Below are 18,240 nucleotides of genomic sequence, written 5' to 3' on the forward strand. Positions count from 1 at the left end.
ACTGTTTTATCACCCTATAATAACTCTATTCTAACTCTATCACTCTATTATAATAACAGATTATAATCACTCTGTAAGAGTGAGTAAAAGAGTAGTATAACTCTTTTTTTTTTGTTTCGTTAGAACGGCCTGGCCGTATCGACTTATTTTATCACGTAGCCGGATAGTCAGTCCTTGCTACGGGGGATTGGTCCGGATGGGATTTGGTCCGGTCCGTTCGTGTGAAGACCGGCTCCGCTACCATCATGCCACCGGGCCGCTCCTGTAGTATAACTCTTTTAAGATTGAGATTTGAGGTTAAAGAAGTCATAAATACTCTTCGTGCTGATTTATACTCATTCACTCTCTCGAAGGTATCAACTCACTCATTCACTCTTACTCAGCGCGTACTTCTCTATTGGAGATGGCGTCAGAAAAATACTTAACCATTATTACATTTATTTAACAAACCTTGTGCTCCAAACAGTGTTAAAGTACATTAAAGTAGACGAATACTCAAACTCGCAGAGAGACGTAACCTAATCACAATATGAACGCAAGACAGACGGGATTGTTTCATCTCGCATTTCAAATCAATTGACATAGAATGTGGATGAATGCGATCATCTTGAAATTGTTAAAACACATTCCAACTTCGAGTGTTTCCGTTTATACCCATGTGTTTCCCCAAGCAGTACAAGTTTTGTCTTATATACCTTTTTTGCTGACAAAGGTTCGTACTATGACAGAAAATATTTTATGTATTATTTATTGTAAATCTAAAAACTTCACCGAAAAGCAAACAAAACATGAAAAAAAGACTTGAAAAGTGTTTGTTAAGAAAATATTTCGTTCAGAATTTGGTTGTATATGCGCTTGTATGTCTTCGCTCACAAACCTTTCGCTCGATCATCTTTAAACAATCCCTTTTCTGGCAACGATCCACTTAAAATCTGTGTAGCACATTCGAGCTAAAAATCACTTGAAATTTAGCCAGTACCGACAGCCGCGCAGTGGTTTCGTAATGGTTTTGCTTTCACTTCTTGTTGTCCCACATTCCAACAGTCTGCCCCAGCATTGTGCATCTGGCAACTGGGATCGTGTGGTGTCTCATTCAGTAGTCGATCTCTATCCTATCCGCGTGTCACATCTCGTGAAGACGTCACGCCACATGAGAAGGGGCCCCGAGGAATGTCAGTTTTTTTTTTTACCCGAGAGACTCCACTTGAGTGAGAGGAATAGCAAAACACGCAGGAGCACGACAACACCATTAGTAGATGTACGGTTAGGCTTGGAAGCTGAAATATGTTGTAAAATGCTGTTACTTTGTTCTTACCGCAGTTGTATCGGAAACAGTCGAATCAAGCGCCACAAATGGTTCAGATTTTGTGCAACCTAGATGAGTGATCTAAAGCGAGACAGTAAATAATTTCATTTCTCTCTCACCATTTTTATTCATTTCTTTGACCAGTGGACTACATAAAGACATATGTGGCAAAAAGCAAATGAAATCTAGTTATATGAATGATGAAGTGTAGGATTTGTTGAAATATTCTCCGAGCAATCGAATCGTAGAACTATTCAGCTCTAAATTATGCTTGACCACAGCACGGTCTACCACTACAAAAATGTTTACAATATTTATTATCGCATATGTTAGTGACAATGTTACCAATATTCTGTTGCAGTATTTCACGCATAATATGTTACGCTTCTTTCGGCAATTTATAGTTGTTGCGTTCTTCACGTTGGTGCATTTTCAAGAATGTCCACATGTTTTCCGCTTTGTCGACACTGTTGGAAAAGGTTTAGAGTTTCGTACGATGTTAATTTAGTTAGCCCTCTAGAAGGTGGGGGATCTGCCCCGGGGGTTGGAGACAAACCACAAAAATCCGTTCGCAACCTACGTTTATCGAGCCGTGAATGACACGAACGCGACTGGTGGTGAAACGACAATGCGCTGCATGCACGGCGCTGTCTGGTGCTGACAAGCTATTAGTTTTTTTTCGCGCCGTTCCTGTTGCGTTGCAAGTTGGGGGCAAGTTGTCGAGTTTTATTTTGGTAATCCATAACTCAACAACTTACTTACTTGTTACGAATTTTTACTTAAAGTTATTTTGTAAAGTTGAATAATATGTATTATTTAAGAACAAGCAATTAAGAAATATTTGGATTTAGATAAACCAGCCTGGTAGTTAATATTTTATGAATTTATTTAGTCTTTTGCTAAATTCGATATTGAAATTTGTTAGCTAGTATTGTATAAGTTTCAAAATTTGTATTAGTTTCAAAACGAATCGTTTGTCAACATTTTGAATATTATTTTGCAAACTGTTAACTTAATCATATCACACTGACAGATACTGTCAGCAGGAAGTGATTTTAAAGCCCGGGTTCGAAACCGTAATATCGACAGTTGAATCGTAGGTAAAGAAACAGTTTTCGTTCTGTTTGTACGACTATCTCTGTACGGCACTTATATTTTCGGAATCTCCTCAACCGTACCGAAGGTTTAATCCTCGGAGATGGAAAAAGTGTTGATATAGGTTTGCAAGAATTACCTCCCATGTTATGTATGTCGGAACTGCATACCAAATGGTGAACTTTGCCCGAAATACTTCACCCGTACCGTTCAGCATCAAATGTGAAAATCACTTCTAATCCGTATCGTTAGATATGCCAATCACGTACTAGGTATCATTCGCACAACCACACACATGCATGGTGTGTTACGCGATTCAGCAGCCACGGACACAGAAATCCGTTTTCGCTACTTTAGCATCCGTACTCTTTTTCTATCCGTTTTCCACTTCGGCACCGTACCGTATGTAGGATACCCTTTTACCTTTGCAGCATTTCCCATCCATCCTGGTCGCAGTGATTTTCAGCAAGTGATTTAAATATCCATTTAATCGATGTTTTTAATTTTTCACTTTCTGCTACCCGTGTGCAGATTTCTCTTTTTGTGCCAATCTATTAGTTCAATTTATAATCCACCGTCTGGTTGGGCTGTGGAGGGCATAACCCCCCAGCGGTAGCAAAATTCCTCCTATTGCCGAATTTGTGCAGCTCAGGAAATATGTTCTGTAATGGAAACGCATAATAGTGATTATCCGATCGATATTTTCACACCACTGTTGTGGGGTTATATAGATCGAATGTTTCACAGGCAGAGGGTATATTTTGGGCCATCGAAATTAATTGAAAATTTCAATCAAACACATCGGGCGCTCTGATTCATTCCGAATGAACGAGTGGAAATATACCATTGAATGTTTGCTCGGAATTTTGACGGTGTACGTTGGGAAGTGGGGAAAAAGAGAAAAACATAATTAAATTGTTCATTTAGGTTTCAATTTACCGGCCTGCAAAATAGTGATCGATTGATTATCGGCACAAAAGCAATAAGCGAATGACACAACTACGGAGGAGCCTATTTGCAGCAAATCATAACCCTGCAACGGCGACTGTCAATTTAAATAATTTTAAAATATTTTGCTTTCTTTTGTCCATAATTGTTTAATTTTTTTTCAAACAACTCGTAAAGATCTATTTGAAGGATCTATTGTCTATTTATTGTGAATAGTAACGACGTTTATTCTTCTGTATTGCAACATTCTGAATTCTCAACAGGATTACAAGTTGCTCGTGTGTGTATATTATCTTTTTTATTAATCTAAAACACAGGTCGACATACCTTTCACGAATAGCATCAGATAGTAGAAACAACTTTAAAGCTGCAGCCCATACATTCCGTAGAATAACTCATAAACGCAACTGCTTTCATATCATGAGTTCTGAGCTTCGCGTTGAAGCAACATTAGTAAGCTTTCAAACTGACCAAGAATTAATTGATTAGAAAAGATGAGTAAAGAAACTTTGTTTAAAAATTCTAGACAAATATTAGAGAGTTGATATCAATGATCAATTACAAATATACATTGTTAGTATCGTTAAGATCAGGAGAACTTGAGTTGTTTGTAAGGTATTTTAAAATTTTCTATCGTGCCGGATAAAATCTATTGACTTGCCGGATTTTTACCGCGGGCCGCGATTGGCTGGACCGATACCCTAATCTAAAACATTAATTTTCTCAACTATTTTTTTAAACTAACACTGTATCCATTTCTAAGCATTTTGCGCGAGTAAATATGTAATGGCAACAAAATGAAATGAATGTATATTTTCCCTCCTTCTTAATAACAATTCAATGAAGCGCATCCCTTGCTTGTGTTGTTTTCTTTTATTTCAAATGTGTGTCCAAATGTAATGAATCGAGTGTCCACATGTTCGAAGAACATTTCCATTTCAATATGCACTTCCCACGTAATGGTTCAAAGACTGCGGCACCCGTGGCCCATCAAAGACAAAAAATAATCTTCAAAGAAAATACTGTAGCGGATGGCCCTCCTCTGGCATCTGATGACAGCTGTCGCTACAACCTTACAGCAAAATCGTGGACACGGGCGTGCCTCCGGGAAATCAGTATCGGAACAACCTTTCTAAACCAGTGCCAAGTTGCTGAGTTTTGGTGTTTTGAAACAACCACGGAACAGAAGCACCCATTAACGCGTTTAACAGACGACAACTCTTTCGCTGGGAAGGATGGCGAAATACATCGTACATCACCTTCAAGTTGATGATCATCTTCTACGTCTCAGTTTTCGTTTGGTTTTCAGTCGGAACAAGCGAAATGAGCATTCCCCACGCTTGCATATGTCTTGTGTGTGTGTGGCATCTTTTTGAAGAAGATCAAAGGAAAGTGCTTTAAGTGTGAAGACATTCCAAACGCCCGGGCGCCTTCCTGTCCCTGTTTTCTTCCCCAGGGAAGAAAACATGAAAGGCGTACAAAAATAGGAAACAAATAACCAAATCAGTTCACTTCAAAGTGTGTGGTTTTGAACTCGTCCAACGTGAAACGGCAGTGGAGATGACTAAAGCTAGAGTTATGTGTTGAAGCAGATCCCATTAGCGTATAGGTGGACCTTACTTTCCCCGCAGTAAGGAAAGTATGGTTGATTGTTTTTTATTGTTTTCTTCCTTTTTTTCCCATGATCATCTTACGATCAATTACTGCTCCATTATATGATGTTTACTTCTTGTCCTAATATCTATATCCGACCTTTTTTGGAATGTATGCTTTAGTAATGTTTATGATAATTTGCTAATCGTCATATTTTTCTTCATTTGCAGTACTACAAGAATGCGCCACAGACTCAGAGGAACTAATTTATCCTGGGCGTGCCCCGTCAGCGTGCAGTGCACCACCAGATCTACTGCTAACTAGTGATCGTGAGCAAATGCTTAAAGTGAAGTCGTCCTCGAGCACTGGTGCTGCCACTGGTCAGATTAAAACGTCCGTCCATCATCATCATCATCATGGCCACCATCAACAATCACCCGCTGCAAATGGACACAACCATTCGAGCGCATCCCAGCAACAGCAGCCACAGCATCATCACAAATCACAAAAAGATGCCTTCCGGAAGAGCGCATCTGGGAAAATGGGTGGTGGTGGTGGTGGTGCTGGTGCGGCCGGTGCCTCAGGTGGAGGAACTACTAATACATTAAATACCACAGCCGCAACCATTCGGAGTGATCCAGATCGAGTTCGATTAGAGGTAAGGTATTCTGTTCGGAGGTTCTTTGCGTAACATTTGAAGCGAACTAAGAATCGCTAATAATGGGTTAGAAGTGCTGTCGAGCAGTTAAAGATAAGCATGTCTTAGTCACTATCCCATTACGGTCGTAGTCAGATTAATCCAGAAATTGACCAGTTTCCCAATATTGAAGTGTCAGGAAGAAATATTTCACACTTGACTCACCGATTCCATCAACGATTCTTCTTCTTTAACTTCAACGCTTTTATATGCAACAAAATTTCCTGTGTTGTAGTTCTGAATATGAATTAGATCAATATAATTTACATTGTCGAGAGTCTATGTCATATAGACTCTGAGGAAAGTCCCTCGATACTATGAATGGGTTGACACGCTCTCGAACCAAGTTGTTAATTTTCACGACTCTCAGTTTTCTAGAGTTTGAAGACTTGCACCAAAATGTTAACGCCGATATGGGTACCAGTTGTTGATAAACCAATTAAAAATGTGCGATAAAAAATATAGACCACACTGACAAACTCAAACAAGCAAAGAGTATCGCGTGGCACAGCGTGGCACCTCATCGATTAGACGACACCACAGGAAAGGGAAGTCACTTTTGATGTATGCCGGTTTATTGTACTATATTTTGCGATTCGCGATTACATTCATTCATCACGAGAAGTGATAGGAAACTGAACGCTGCTATGAACGCTGCAAGAAGACAAGACAGGATTAGTTATTGAATTGATAAGTTTCACGAGAAACCCGCTTTTTGGGTGTTTCTTAAATAAATAAATTTAAAGTAAAAGGTACTTTTTTTAAATATAGTGAAAATTAGCACTGGTTCATTGGTGTTCGCTTAGTTACATGGTTAATATATATGCGGATTGTTTTATTGTATGTATTTTTTTGGTGCTGGCCATGTAACTGGTAGATTAAATTGCTACTAATAAAAAACTAAAGCTTACGCCGCTTTGTTATCATGGTGCTTTGAAATCTTTCTACAGGAAGATAAGAGGCGTGGTTCAACAGTGTTTTTTAGTTGATCCATTAACACATTAGTTAAATTATTTTGATTTACTCACATTAAATTCCTTTAACATTTTTTTTTCTTCGGCACAACATTCTCAAGGGGTTGATATCTGTCTTTTTTTGGCTTTCTTTGATAATCCGATTCCGATTTCCGTAGCAGGGATCGGTCTAGGATTGGGATTTTGGACCAGTCCTGTCGTATAAAGACTGAATAGTGAATAATAAAATGATTCTTGTTCGTACCGATGCTGGCAACTTATCAATCTATCAACCACGATAAATGCTTCCACGTAAACATAGCACGAAACCTGTAAAGGGCTCCCAACCCGCTGTATGCGTTGTGTATGTTGGTCTCGCCAGCCGCAAGCCGGCAAGCAATTCATCTGTCGGCCAAACTGCCGCTTATGCGTTCATCATCGCGACCATGAACAAAACGGCAAAGGTGCGGTGGAAGCCCGCGGTCGCATTTGACAACGGCGGTGCTTCAGAAGCATATGACAACGGCGGCTGTTATCAGGACCGCTGTGTCTGTGAAAGTTGCCGCCCCGACACTCGGGGCTCTTAATGCTAACTGATAATACGGTGGTTACCATCGTGCGAGACGCGCGGGTACCGTACGCGCAGAAACGATGTGTAAATGTTGGGAATGCAACGAACGATCCGGTTTTGGTTGAAATGCTTGAAGTTGCCGATCAAAAACGTGAACGCGAACAGAGACGCTCGAAGGAGAAGCGTGTTAGAAGCGCGTTTCGAAGAGGAGAGGCACAAAAGGAAGCCGCCGACGATGACGACGATTCAATATCTCTCGAGTTTCTCCCTTTCGGTCGGCTTGAGGAAAGAATTTCAAGCGAAGAAGAGGAATGGCTAATCGGTCCGAACTCGTTGAGGTTTTGATTTATTTGTTTTCATTTCACGGTCGCTTGTAAAAAAAGATACATTATATTGCTAATTGTGATCTTTTAGAATTGAAAAAAAGGAAAACAAAACCCTATAGTTAGTGGAATTTTTATTGCAAAATTATGCTTTTCATTGATCGCACAACAATCATTATGGCTAGGTTTTTAAACATAAACTGGAAGTTCCTAATGAATGATTTGCTGAAATAAAATATTAGCAAATTTCCCTTCCGTGCTAGTCCCAAATGTTGATCCATTCTGCTTAGCGCGCGGTGGTGAGCTGAAATCATGAGTGTTTAAATCAAAAGAACAATGAAAAAGAAGCAACTTCGTAGTGTTGAATGACCAAAATCTCCTTTGTTTTCACAGTCCCTTCAAATGTGTCGAAAGCAGCTTTGCAGGTCGTTTAAACTACGAGTAACGCAGGAGCAAACGACGGCGCGGTTTGTTCATTGATAAATACAAACAAATGGAAAATTGAACGATCGCGGCATAGACCATAGACTCCCCCCCCCCGAGTGCATGATGCCGCCGTCGAGGAATGTTTAGCTTTCTTAACGTGCATGTGAATAATCCAATACGTCAACGAGAGCGGTCCGATAGGGGCGGCACACTTTGAGATTTTATTATTGTTATTACTATCATTATTTTCTCGCTTGATTCGCTCCCTCGTTCAACCGTGACCGGAGCCAAGCGAACAGTGCTTCCCATAAATGGGTGAACAAAGAATAAGAGGGAAAGATTTGTTTTGATTGATAAATTTGCAAATGTTTTCCAAAAGCCTGTAGGGCGAAAACATGACTGGCCGCGGTTTATGGCCCTATCGTTGAATCTAATATCGAGGAAGAAGAACGTTGTACTATATGGAGAAAGTGCTTTACTTTTTAAAATATGACTTTTTCAAGGTTTAGCTAACTTGTTCAATTGATAATTTTAATATGAAAATCGCTTGAGTGAATTTATTTTTTCTTTACTAGCTTTACTACTGGTTCATCAAGCATTAAAATATGCACATTTTTGTGCATAATTCGTTCCATTTTTCAAGCTTACAAGTTTTATTTGAGGCATACATTTATCAAAAAAAGATGTTATGTCTATCTTTCAAGGTTTAAAATGCCTTGAAAGTTACAAATACCTCACTGTCAATAAAATAGATTTATAAAAAAAAAACAAATAATATGTTAAAAACAAGTTCAACAACATTCCTTACATCTAAAGGAGAAGATCCAAAACTACCTAATGAACGAAACCCGAAAGCGTACGACGTTGCTGACATTTGGCCATCTCCCGTCAAACGGTCACTAATGTTGATCAGCATCGTCCGATAATGTGTTTCGAACAGAAAGAAAAAAAGAGCACGCATAATAATGAGGGGCAAATACGCTTCTACACAGCTTAGCATACGATGGATGTTGAAACGATTATTAAAAAGTCCATAACGCGGCACGCACCTTGACAAGGCATCGCAGAAGATATCGCACGCACCGATCACCCGCACCTCTTATTTTCCTCGGACCCACTTGTGCAAGAACTTTTATACGCAAGTCGGATATTGGAGATGCGAAGATGGGTTCATTGCGATACGGCAAACAGCATGTTCAGAAATTGCGAGCTCGTGAATGAAATTGCAATTCTCGCATGCAATGCAATAGAATATAATAGGTTCCAGGTTCCAGATGAAGAACACGATCATTTAGTGGATCATCAATTTTCCAATTCTAGTATAATATAATTTATATATCGCGCGCTCCTTTTTCTCTCTCTCTTGTGGTCATTTGACTATCGCTCAAGCACTTCATTTGAAATTCTAACATTGAGTTTAATTTCATGTGTACTCTTGGATTAAGTTGTAGTAATTATGATTCCAAACTTTTCCAATTACAAATATCTTTATGCCATTCTCACTATCACATGCAGTAAAGTATCCCTAAACATGTTATTTCTATTTCCATCTAGTAACTTCTAATGAACATGTACAGTGACGGAATTATATAACACGTAGTGTTAGGTTACCTTACGTTTTGCTGTCCATAGTGTGCACCGCTATAGTAGCAATAAAAGATTATATGGAGATTGATTACTACACGCTATCATAAAAGTCCGCAGCTCAACCTGGATTTATTTTGCGTTACTGGGGTGTTGCTCTATTTGCCTACTCAAACTAACCTTGCTAACCGAATCAACAAAGATGGCCTTACGCTTGTAGGTTAGAAATGATATTATGTTGTGAAAGGTTCAACAATGTTCATTATTGTTTTAATAAGCGACCAAACGTAGTTACAGACTTTTGTGAGGTAGTAGATGGTGTGAGGTAATAGTCCCAAGCGGTTATTTGAAACATTCACTTTTATATGCCGGCTCTTATATCTATTCCACCGCAAATTGATTGCCAAATGAATACATTTTATCAACTAACGTTCCAATTTTAAAGGAATACTCTATACATGTATGGCACACAAGTACTACACTGCCACGGTGGTTGGGGTGTAAATGAATCGAACGATCGTTATTTTGTTTATTATCAATAGTCTGTATCTTGGCATTCGACGATAATTAACAGGACGATACATTGCAAGTGAATACCAGCAAATAATCAAGCAGCCACGACTCTATCTCTGTGATCGCCGCCGAACAATAACCCATCTTTCTAATGGGCACGTACACATTCCTAGTTTGTTATTCGTCTGTATACACTCTTCCATGTAATACGGGCATGTCAAACACAGACTAAAGGTACTCTTATCTTATCGGAGATCCCGACAGTTATCGCAAAAGAGGATGGTAAGGAATACCACGCGGTCTTTACTGACGCCGTATCGACGAGTCGACCATTACGTCGCGCGATTTTTTTACGAACAAATCAAATGCAAATAAAAAGGGAAGACATAAAAATAACTTCCGAACGACCTTGCCCCACTACTGATCTGCAAATAAAGAAAGAAGTGAGGAAGGCGTTTTTCCGCGTTCGTCCCGGATGAATGTAAATCAAGCCAGAACTAGCGGTATAGCAGTCCATCCGATGGATGGAGCAATTCATGCAAGAAGGCTCATGTGTGTGGTCTGGTAAGGGTTACGAACTTGTCAATCAACGTGGCGCCTTGTTTACAAAAATGGTCCCGCAATCTTCATGAATGTAGACTGCTTTGATGTTTGTACCAGTAGGGCACATGAGAAGTCCATCAATAGAAAGGGAGGTTGCATTTAGGTGTGAATATTGAAATGATAAATGATAAACATAATTACTTTTTTGAAAACGCATAAACTAATATATTCTCTCAATCTTTTCCTTTGGTAACACAGGAGTTTACGTGCGATGTGTCGCTGGAAGATGGTAAGAAGCCACAACCACTACAATTTTCCTTCACTCTCTACGATCTGGATGGTCATGGAAAAATAACCAAAGATGTAAGTGTATGAAAGGAACGTTTCGTCCAGTTCAGAATGTTTTAATTGAATTGTTTTTCATTTGCTTTTGCAGGACATTGCTGGAATAGTGTCGACAATATATGAATCTATAGGCAAATCGGTAGTAGTTCCTCACTATGGTAGCAAAACAATTAATGTTCGTCTGACCGTATCTCCGGACGGTAAAACGGCCACCTCAAAACCAGCGACAGCCGCCGTGAAGAAAGCCATAGTCACGCCCCGAAGGCGATACCGCTCACGGAAGCTTATCTCCGATGATGATGGCAGCGACACATCGGAAAATTGTCCCAGGTTGCTTCGCAATCGAACGGCAGCCGCCACCGCAACTGCCGTAAACCATGGTGAGATGACAAATGTAAACCAGACTGTTCTGTTGAACCAGCAGCAGCAGCAGCAGCAGCAACATCATCATCATCACCATCATGCGAACGGGAGTTCTGGAAAGTTGAAAGAATCGAATCTGACAAAGGCAACCGCTCTAGCCGGCGATAACCAAGTGAACCGTTCAGTTGGGCTAAGCAATAGCGCTGAGAGTACACCCGCTGTCGGTCAGCTTCTCGTGGAAGCGTACCATAATAATTTTACTGCGGTGACAACCGTAGCAGCAGGAACAGGAACGGGGAAACCCATCCTCAACAATGCTTCAAATGCAAACAAGAACAAAACTAATGAGAATATTTACGAAAGTATTAACAACCTAAAGTGTTGCAATCTTCAGCAGCAGCAGCAGCAGCAACAACATCCAAATACATCCCATAATACAAGCATTCAGACAACAGTTTCCTCGGTTCCAGTATCAGCCGCATTGAATCAATCGGCTGCATCGACGGCGGCACTCATTTGTCGTGATTGTATTGATGGTCCAGCAACAACGTTGCTGCCAACGTTGCCCGCAATGGATACGGTCGTAATTCCAACGCCGTCGCCAGCAATGGTGGCTGGACGTGCCAAACGGAAGCTTGTACGAAAGACGCGATCATCACGCAAAACTGCCGTTGCGGCGAAAATGATGGCAGAAGACTTTCAAAGGCGCCCGAGGGCTCGTAGTTTGTCGGTGGGGAATGAAAATTGTTATGAAAATGTAATAGGCCGTATGGCGGCCGCTCAAGAAGAGTGCTGGAAGAGCTCATTGTGCCGGAGGGAACTGATCGAGATCATACGCGAAAGTATGGTGAAGAATAGTCTCTGTTTTCAACCAAATCGGTTAGTATGACACCTTCCATCGATTTTCCAGTGTATCCGTTTCCCCTTTTCTACATGCCAACGTTCTGTTTTTATTCCCTTTCTTTCTCGCGTAGGAAAGCGATCGAAAGTTCACCGAAACATCGCCACCGTTCGCACACGATTGCTTCCCGCGTTGGGGATCAGGTGTTCTTCAACTATCACCATCCGACTGCAGCAGCACTGATGGCAGCAAATAATGGAGCTACTGTTGCTGCTGAACTTGGTGGAGCACAAGCCGCCACCACCAGCACAACGACGACGGCACTATTTGCGATTGCTGGGCATGAGACAAACCTTTGCGGATATGATTCGTACCTTCATAAAACGATATGCGCTGCGGCCAATGGTGGAGGTGGTAGTGCGGCAACCATGCAGTTAGCAACAGCACATCCGACAACCGCTATTAGCGGAGGTGTTCCAGCACTTGTCACCAGCACACCAAACCGGTTATTACAGCACCATTTCCACCATTCAAAATTAAAGAGGTTCGTATTGATCTGTGCTTACTGAAATTGTTGATATTTCGATAAATTTTATGTATTTTAATACATACTCGTCTGCCTGTATTCTCCGGCAGGAAGGAACATCATCGATTGGCAACAGCTGTCGGTGCAGTTCGATCTACACAACACCCGACGCCCGTCAAGCTTAGCACGGCCCTACTCAACCAGCAGTATCCGAATCTCTCGGCCGAGCAGAAGCTAACACGGTCGATCAATCAGGTTGAACAGTGGCTTGATCATCGTAGTCCCAAAATCCTTCCGAAGGTCAAGCTTACGGAGGAGACACAACCCAAACGCACGGTCATCGGTCGACCGTTGCGACGTTCCAAGAGCAAAGAGGAACTGACGCCGAGCAACCTTTTACTGCTTGAAAATCTGAAAATCAGTGAAGACATTGCGGAAATTGCGGTCGTAACGCCAAAAAAGGTGTTTAACAAAGAATCGCTAATTGCTTCCGCGACTAAGAAGAATATAAAAACACACCATCAACATAGCGCATCGAGACAACCGACCTCACCAGGTGTTGAAATGGGTACTGAGAAATCTGCTCCGTGTGCGACGGCAACTAAACAATCCATTCCTAACGGAGACGCTCAGCTGGTCCAGCTACAGTACGGTTCTGTACCGGTCAATGCTGAGCCGAGTGAATGTGAAAATCTTATCCGTATGTCCGATGACGGTGAAGACGAGCCTCAGCCGCAGCTAGCCACGGCCACAGCAAAGCCCCATTATCGACATCAGCATCAGCAATCACGCTCACAACCACAATCTCCTCAGCACCATCAGCATCATCACCAGCAGCATTCCCAGGAACCACGGTACTACGGCAGCGGTGGTGCACATTCCGTCTCATCTGCATCGGCCGCCTCGACAACGGCCGTCCATCGATACGTGCATGAGCACATCCACCATCACTATCACCATTTCGAAAATGATCCTGACGAATCTTGATGCTGGTGGTACGGACGTCTACGGCTGGAACCTGCTCCTTTGTCGTCGGTCCATGCAGCGATGGCGAATATCGATGGTCACTGGTTATCACTTGAAGAACCTCCACCACCTCCGTGATCGATGCTTACCGCTACCATCATTACCGCACCGTCTGCTGGTCGCTGGCCCCGTTCTTCAACGGGTTGGTTCTGTTGCTTCTAGCTTCGCTTTTAACCACCGTTTAAAGCTTTGTCTCATTTTCCTGCTTCTCTCTTTGCTTTTTTACCATCGGAACAGCGGCCTGGCCGCATAGACTTATTATTTACCATGTAGCCGGATAGTCAGTCCTTGCTACGGGGGATTGGTCCGGATGGGATCTGTGAGGCCACCTCAGTAGAAAAACCACTCATAAGCCTAGCGGAGTAAATTGTCCGTCTAGCACTGGCACCTTGGACTCCAGAGCTTTATATTTTATGGGAAACCCCATCTTCATTACAGAAGTTCTTTTTGTCATCATAAATCTCAGACCCACCCGAGTTGAAATTAAAGAGCAAATTAGACAAGGAGTGAAAATAGCTATCTTAAGTAATTCATTACGCTTAAACTCATTTTACAGCTGTATTTTTCAAAACGCTCATAACAGGAAATAAGCATGCGTTTGAATTCCTGATTTTTAGAAACAGAAGCCTCAATAACTTCTAGAACAGCTAGAAGAGTCGAGTCCAAACTATCGGCACACTGGTATCTTCATCTATTTCCGAATCAAAGTCGTGCATATTTTTTTGTCGGAAGACGCATGAATCATATATGCTGTGATCATTGCTGTAGAATTTTCCTTTCGCATAAGCCCATCCCTTTCCGTCGGCATTGGTACATAAGTCGTTCCAATAATTACCGGCATATCAGCACCTCGGACTAATTACAAAGTCTTCGTATCACCCTGAAGGGACGATCTGACCTTTATTAATAGGTGAAGTCATTCTATGTGTGATAATGGCAATGTCAATTTATTTGCTCTGAAATTTTATTCTTAGACGACGCCATGTTCCCGTCGGTGTTCTCATCAGTTATTCTGTCATTATTATCATGTTTCCTTCTTTTTCATTACACCATCAGGTCCAGCCCTTATTCAAATTCACACTATTTCAAGCCCGGTTCGAGGGGATCCAATATTTTAATAAGCTTCTCTCTTTTTTGTACTTACGAATCTCACGTTATTCAAGTTTTATTCGAGTCATGATACTGTCGAAACCATACGAAAAAGCTCATCTACTTCCAGAATATGGAAATGATTTAGACTGGTAGTTTGCCCATCCGTCACGCCCACCGTGATGTAATATGTAATAATAATGTTACAAAACCGAACCAAACAGCGAACATTACCACATTCTGCCAGCTTATTTGTTTTTTATTTATTTCCATTATGACGGCAAAAGATCGTATGATCATCTTCAGCAAGCTGTTGTGTGAAAAATTAAATTATCCGAGTTGTACAGTATGCCACCAACTGCGTGGTTGTTTGTCAATGATTTTTACAATATGCAATGAAGTATGATGGCCTTACTTGCTTGCTCTAGAAGACGCTGGCCAACGACTCCTGGTTGAAGTATTCCCTGAAAAAATAAGCTCTCCAGAAAGTATCTTGAGAACACAGACCAAAGACTCTCTGTCCTTGACTTCATTCAGGCAATAGCAGAGACAAACAACCACAACGAATGTTGGCTTGTTGGGGGTTTTGAGTACTGTGAAGACTCTATGTGACAAGCTCTGGTTGATGTCAGTATACTATTTTATTTTATCATAATTTTTATGCATCTCAGACAACGGATTATTCATGGCTATAAGCTTCCTTATCAAATTGTAGATAGTTAGATTAACAGCAATTACTTCAGCCTGGGTCTAGGTATAATTGGACATCATTTCAACCGCTTTGAAATTATCAAGGTCAGTTGGGTATTTTGATTGGTCAGGAAGATTTCAATGGATTCTTCGTCTATAAGTTTTTGAGGAGACTGCAGCAATCGACTGCAGGAGACTGCATAAATCGCGCAAGAGCTTATGTAAAAAAGAGAAGCAGACGAAAGAAAATGTACAGAATGTTGCACAGTAAAATAATATAGAATTTACAATGTACGATATTGCTTATTGGTTACGTTGCGGAGGCGTTGATAAACGGGAAAAAAGTGAATCATTCGGTAAAGAATTCACGAGCGGGAGAAGGAAATAAGTATTAAGTTACTAATTATTAGCTAGTGGTAGTTACTATTTATTTTGTTAGTTGGAACCAAATCATCGAACTCTAGGTAGAGACAGCTATAGGAGGAATTAAAGAAAAAGAAGTTAAAAAACATCATACTGCGCATAACAAACATATGAACTATTATAACAAAATTGAGACGAAATGCTCAAATACCAGCATTCATTACATGCTTTGCATGCTTTGCAGATGCTCTCATTCTTGATTTCTTTATAATTGCACACTACCTTGTTGACATCGCGTATTACTTATCTTTCTCTCATCTTTCAATCACTGTTGTATGTTACACCAATAAACGGTCTTACCATTTTTCATTCAACAGAAGTGTAAATAACAAAAAAACTCACTAAATGGAACCTAATCCAGGATCGGTGGCCGAAACGATTGAAGGGTAACACGCGACAGAAAAAAGAACACGAAACTTACAAGACTGATTTCATGTTATTAAATTGTAATAATGATTTTTGTTTTCTTTTTTTTTTTGTACCTCGATATGTTTGTGCCGCATTTTACTTCCTTTTGTTTTTGAATGTTTAAAAGAAGTTTATGAGGATTAGTGAGATAAAAAAGGAATGTTTGTTTTTTGGAAGATATGTGGATAGAAAGAGCTCTGCATATAAGCGATACGGAGAGAAGAGAAACGCTGTTCGCTTTTACTACACAAACTATAAACTATACATGGCCATTTTGTAAACCTATTTCGACGGTTGGTTTCCAACGAAATGAAAAATTGATTGTTTTTTTTTTATTTGTTTTCGGTTCTAATCAAAATTATAACAGTACGACATAAGATTAAGAAGTGCGAAATTTCATTCTAGCGTTACTCACAAAATTATTAATGGTTTCGGTTATATAGCAGGTGTACAGTAGGTAAAGGAAAAGTATATTACAACGCAAAGTGAAGTGTACAATTGCGACCAGCTACAGTTTAAGCCTTTTAACGTTACTACAAATTCTAAAATCATTCAATAGTGTAGTTATGTTTTATAGGTTTGCTTTCATCACTTACAAAACTATTCAGCAAAAGCCAATAGGAAATCAATATTATTCAAAGTCACAATTTGCATATTGTTGTTGCACAACATCAGATATTAGTTGCGCATATAATTTGTCTTCAGACAACTGTTTGTAAGCAAGAAAGAAACACTCAGGTCTTCTAAAGCAAAATTTATTTTCCCTTTTTGTTAATAAGCAGCAGTAAATGGAATGAAATAATCTTGTGCAAGTGTTGGCTTGGCTTGTGAGCGCTTTTCGTGCGTTTTCTGAAAAATATATAGTACCGCAGCTTATGTCGAGCTTCCTGTTCGTTGGAAACGCTTTTGGTTGGGAAATGACCAAAAAACAAACACTCGGAGTAGATGTTTAATCGAAGTATTACTACTAATGCGAGCGGATGTAGCATACAAGTACGAATTACCACCACCTATTACTATTACACTCTTTCCCTAAACATGTCTCGGTTCTGCAATCCTTCAAGCAATCGTTTTCTACAACACCATATCCGGGTCAGAACGAGTGAGAATGTATATGCGCTTGTACCATTATTGGGTTTTAAGATTTATTTATTATGATAATTCTCACCAGGAATGGCAGCCACTGCTTGTTGTCCTTTCATTTTTATCTCGTCACTCGAAAGTTAGTTTTCTTAAAAATCAAATTACGCTGGTTATTAAAAGTATGAAACAGAAGCGACAAAATGCTGTTCCAATGTATCATCATAACCCATAGAAACGGTCATATGCAAGATAATATAACGTGAATACAGTTAAATAAATTTCTGCAATTGAAAGTTTTGTACAGCATATCACACATTTAATTTCGCATGTTGCAAAAGGGTAAGTTAGCTATTGAAAATATCACTTTTAAAAAATGCATTTATAAATCTGTTATACGGGTCTTTTGTGGTCGTGCGATCAACTAAGCCTATCGTTTTGACTATGTTTTTTTTAAGGAGCTCCTTCTGATATTTTTCAGTGCAACGAACAGCCACCAGGCTAGATCCAAAGATTCCATCCTCCCAGATGTTAAGATGCTATACTGTCATTGTACCTTGTGAAAGACATTCCACTGTTCTTGTACAAAGAATTAATTATAAACCTATCACGAAAATAGATACTCTAGAGCAGGGGTCTCCAAACTACGACCCGCGGGCAGCCCTCGAGAGCCTCCAGCCTCTATGTCAATGGCCAATGTCAGTTAATTTGTAAATGGCCCCGAGCTACGGTAGTTTCAACCAATGCGACCCTTGGGCTTGAAAAGTTTGGAGACCCCTGCTCTAGAGAGTTATCGTTCAGTAGTTTGGCTCTATATACGACGAACGGTACGTACAGTTAAAGAACGGGTTGGAAGATATAAGGAAATATAAAGGAATTATCTGGCTTTAGGATCTT

At 40.3% G+C, this 18,240-nt stretch overlaps 1 protein-coding gene across 1 annotated transcript in view; it reads left to right on the plus strand.

Annotated features, from left to right (window-relative positions):
- The window catches only part of LOC128304569 (protein naked cuticle homolog), a 45,348-nt gene extending 31,734 nt beyond the window's left edge, over positions 1-13,614 (plus strand). The window contains exons 2-6 of the mRNA XM_053041768.1: positions 5,173-5,600; positions 10,811-10,915; positions 10,989-12,139; positions 12,235-12,645; positions 12,738-13,614. Coding sequence (XP_052897728.1) covers positions 5,173-5,600; positions 10,811-10,915; positions 10,989-12,139; positions 12,235-12,645; positions 12,738-13,614 — 2,972 coding nt within the window. The remainder of the gene's footprint in view (positions 1-5,172; positions 5,601-10,810; positions 10,916-10,988; positions 12,140-12,234; positions 12,646-12,737) is intronic.
- Positions 13,615-18,240: the final 4,626 nt, after the last annotated feature.

Source organism: Anopheles moucheti, chromosome 3 (assembly GCF_943734755.1).
Source record: "Anopheles moucheti chromosome 3, idAnoMoucSN_F20_07, whole genome shotgun sequence".
Taxonomy (NCBI): domain Eukaryota; kingdom Metazoa; phylum Arthropoda; class Insecta; order Diptera; family Culicidae; genus Anopheles; species Anopheles moucheti.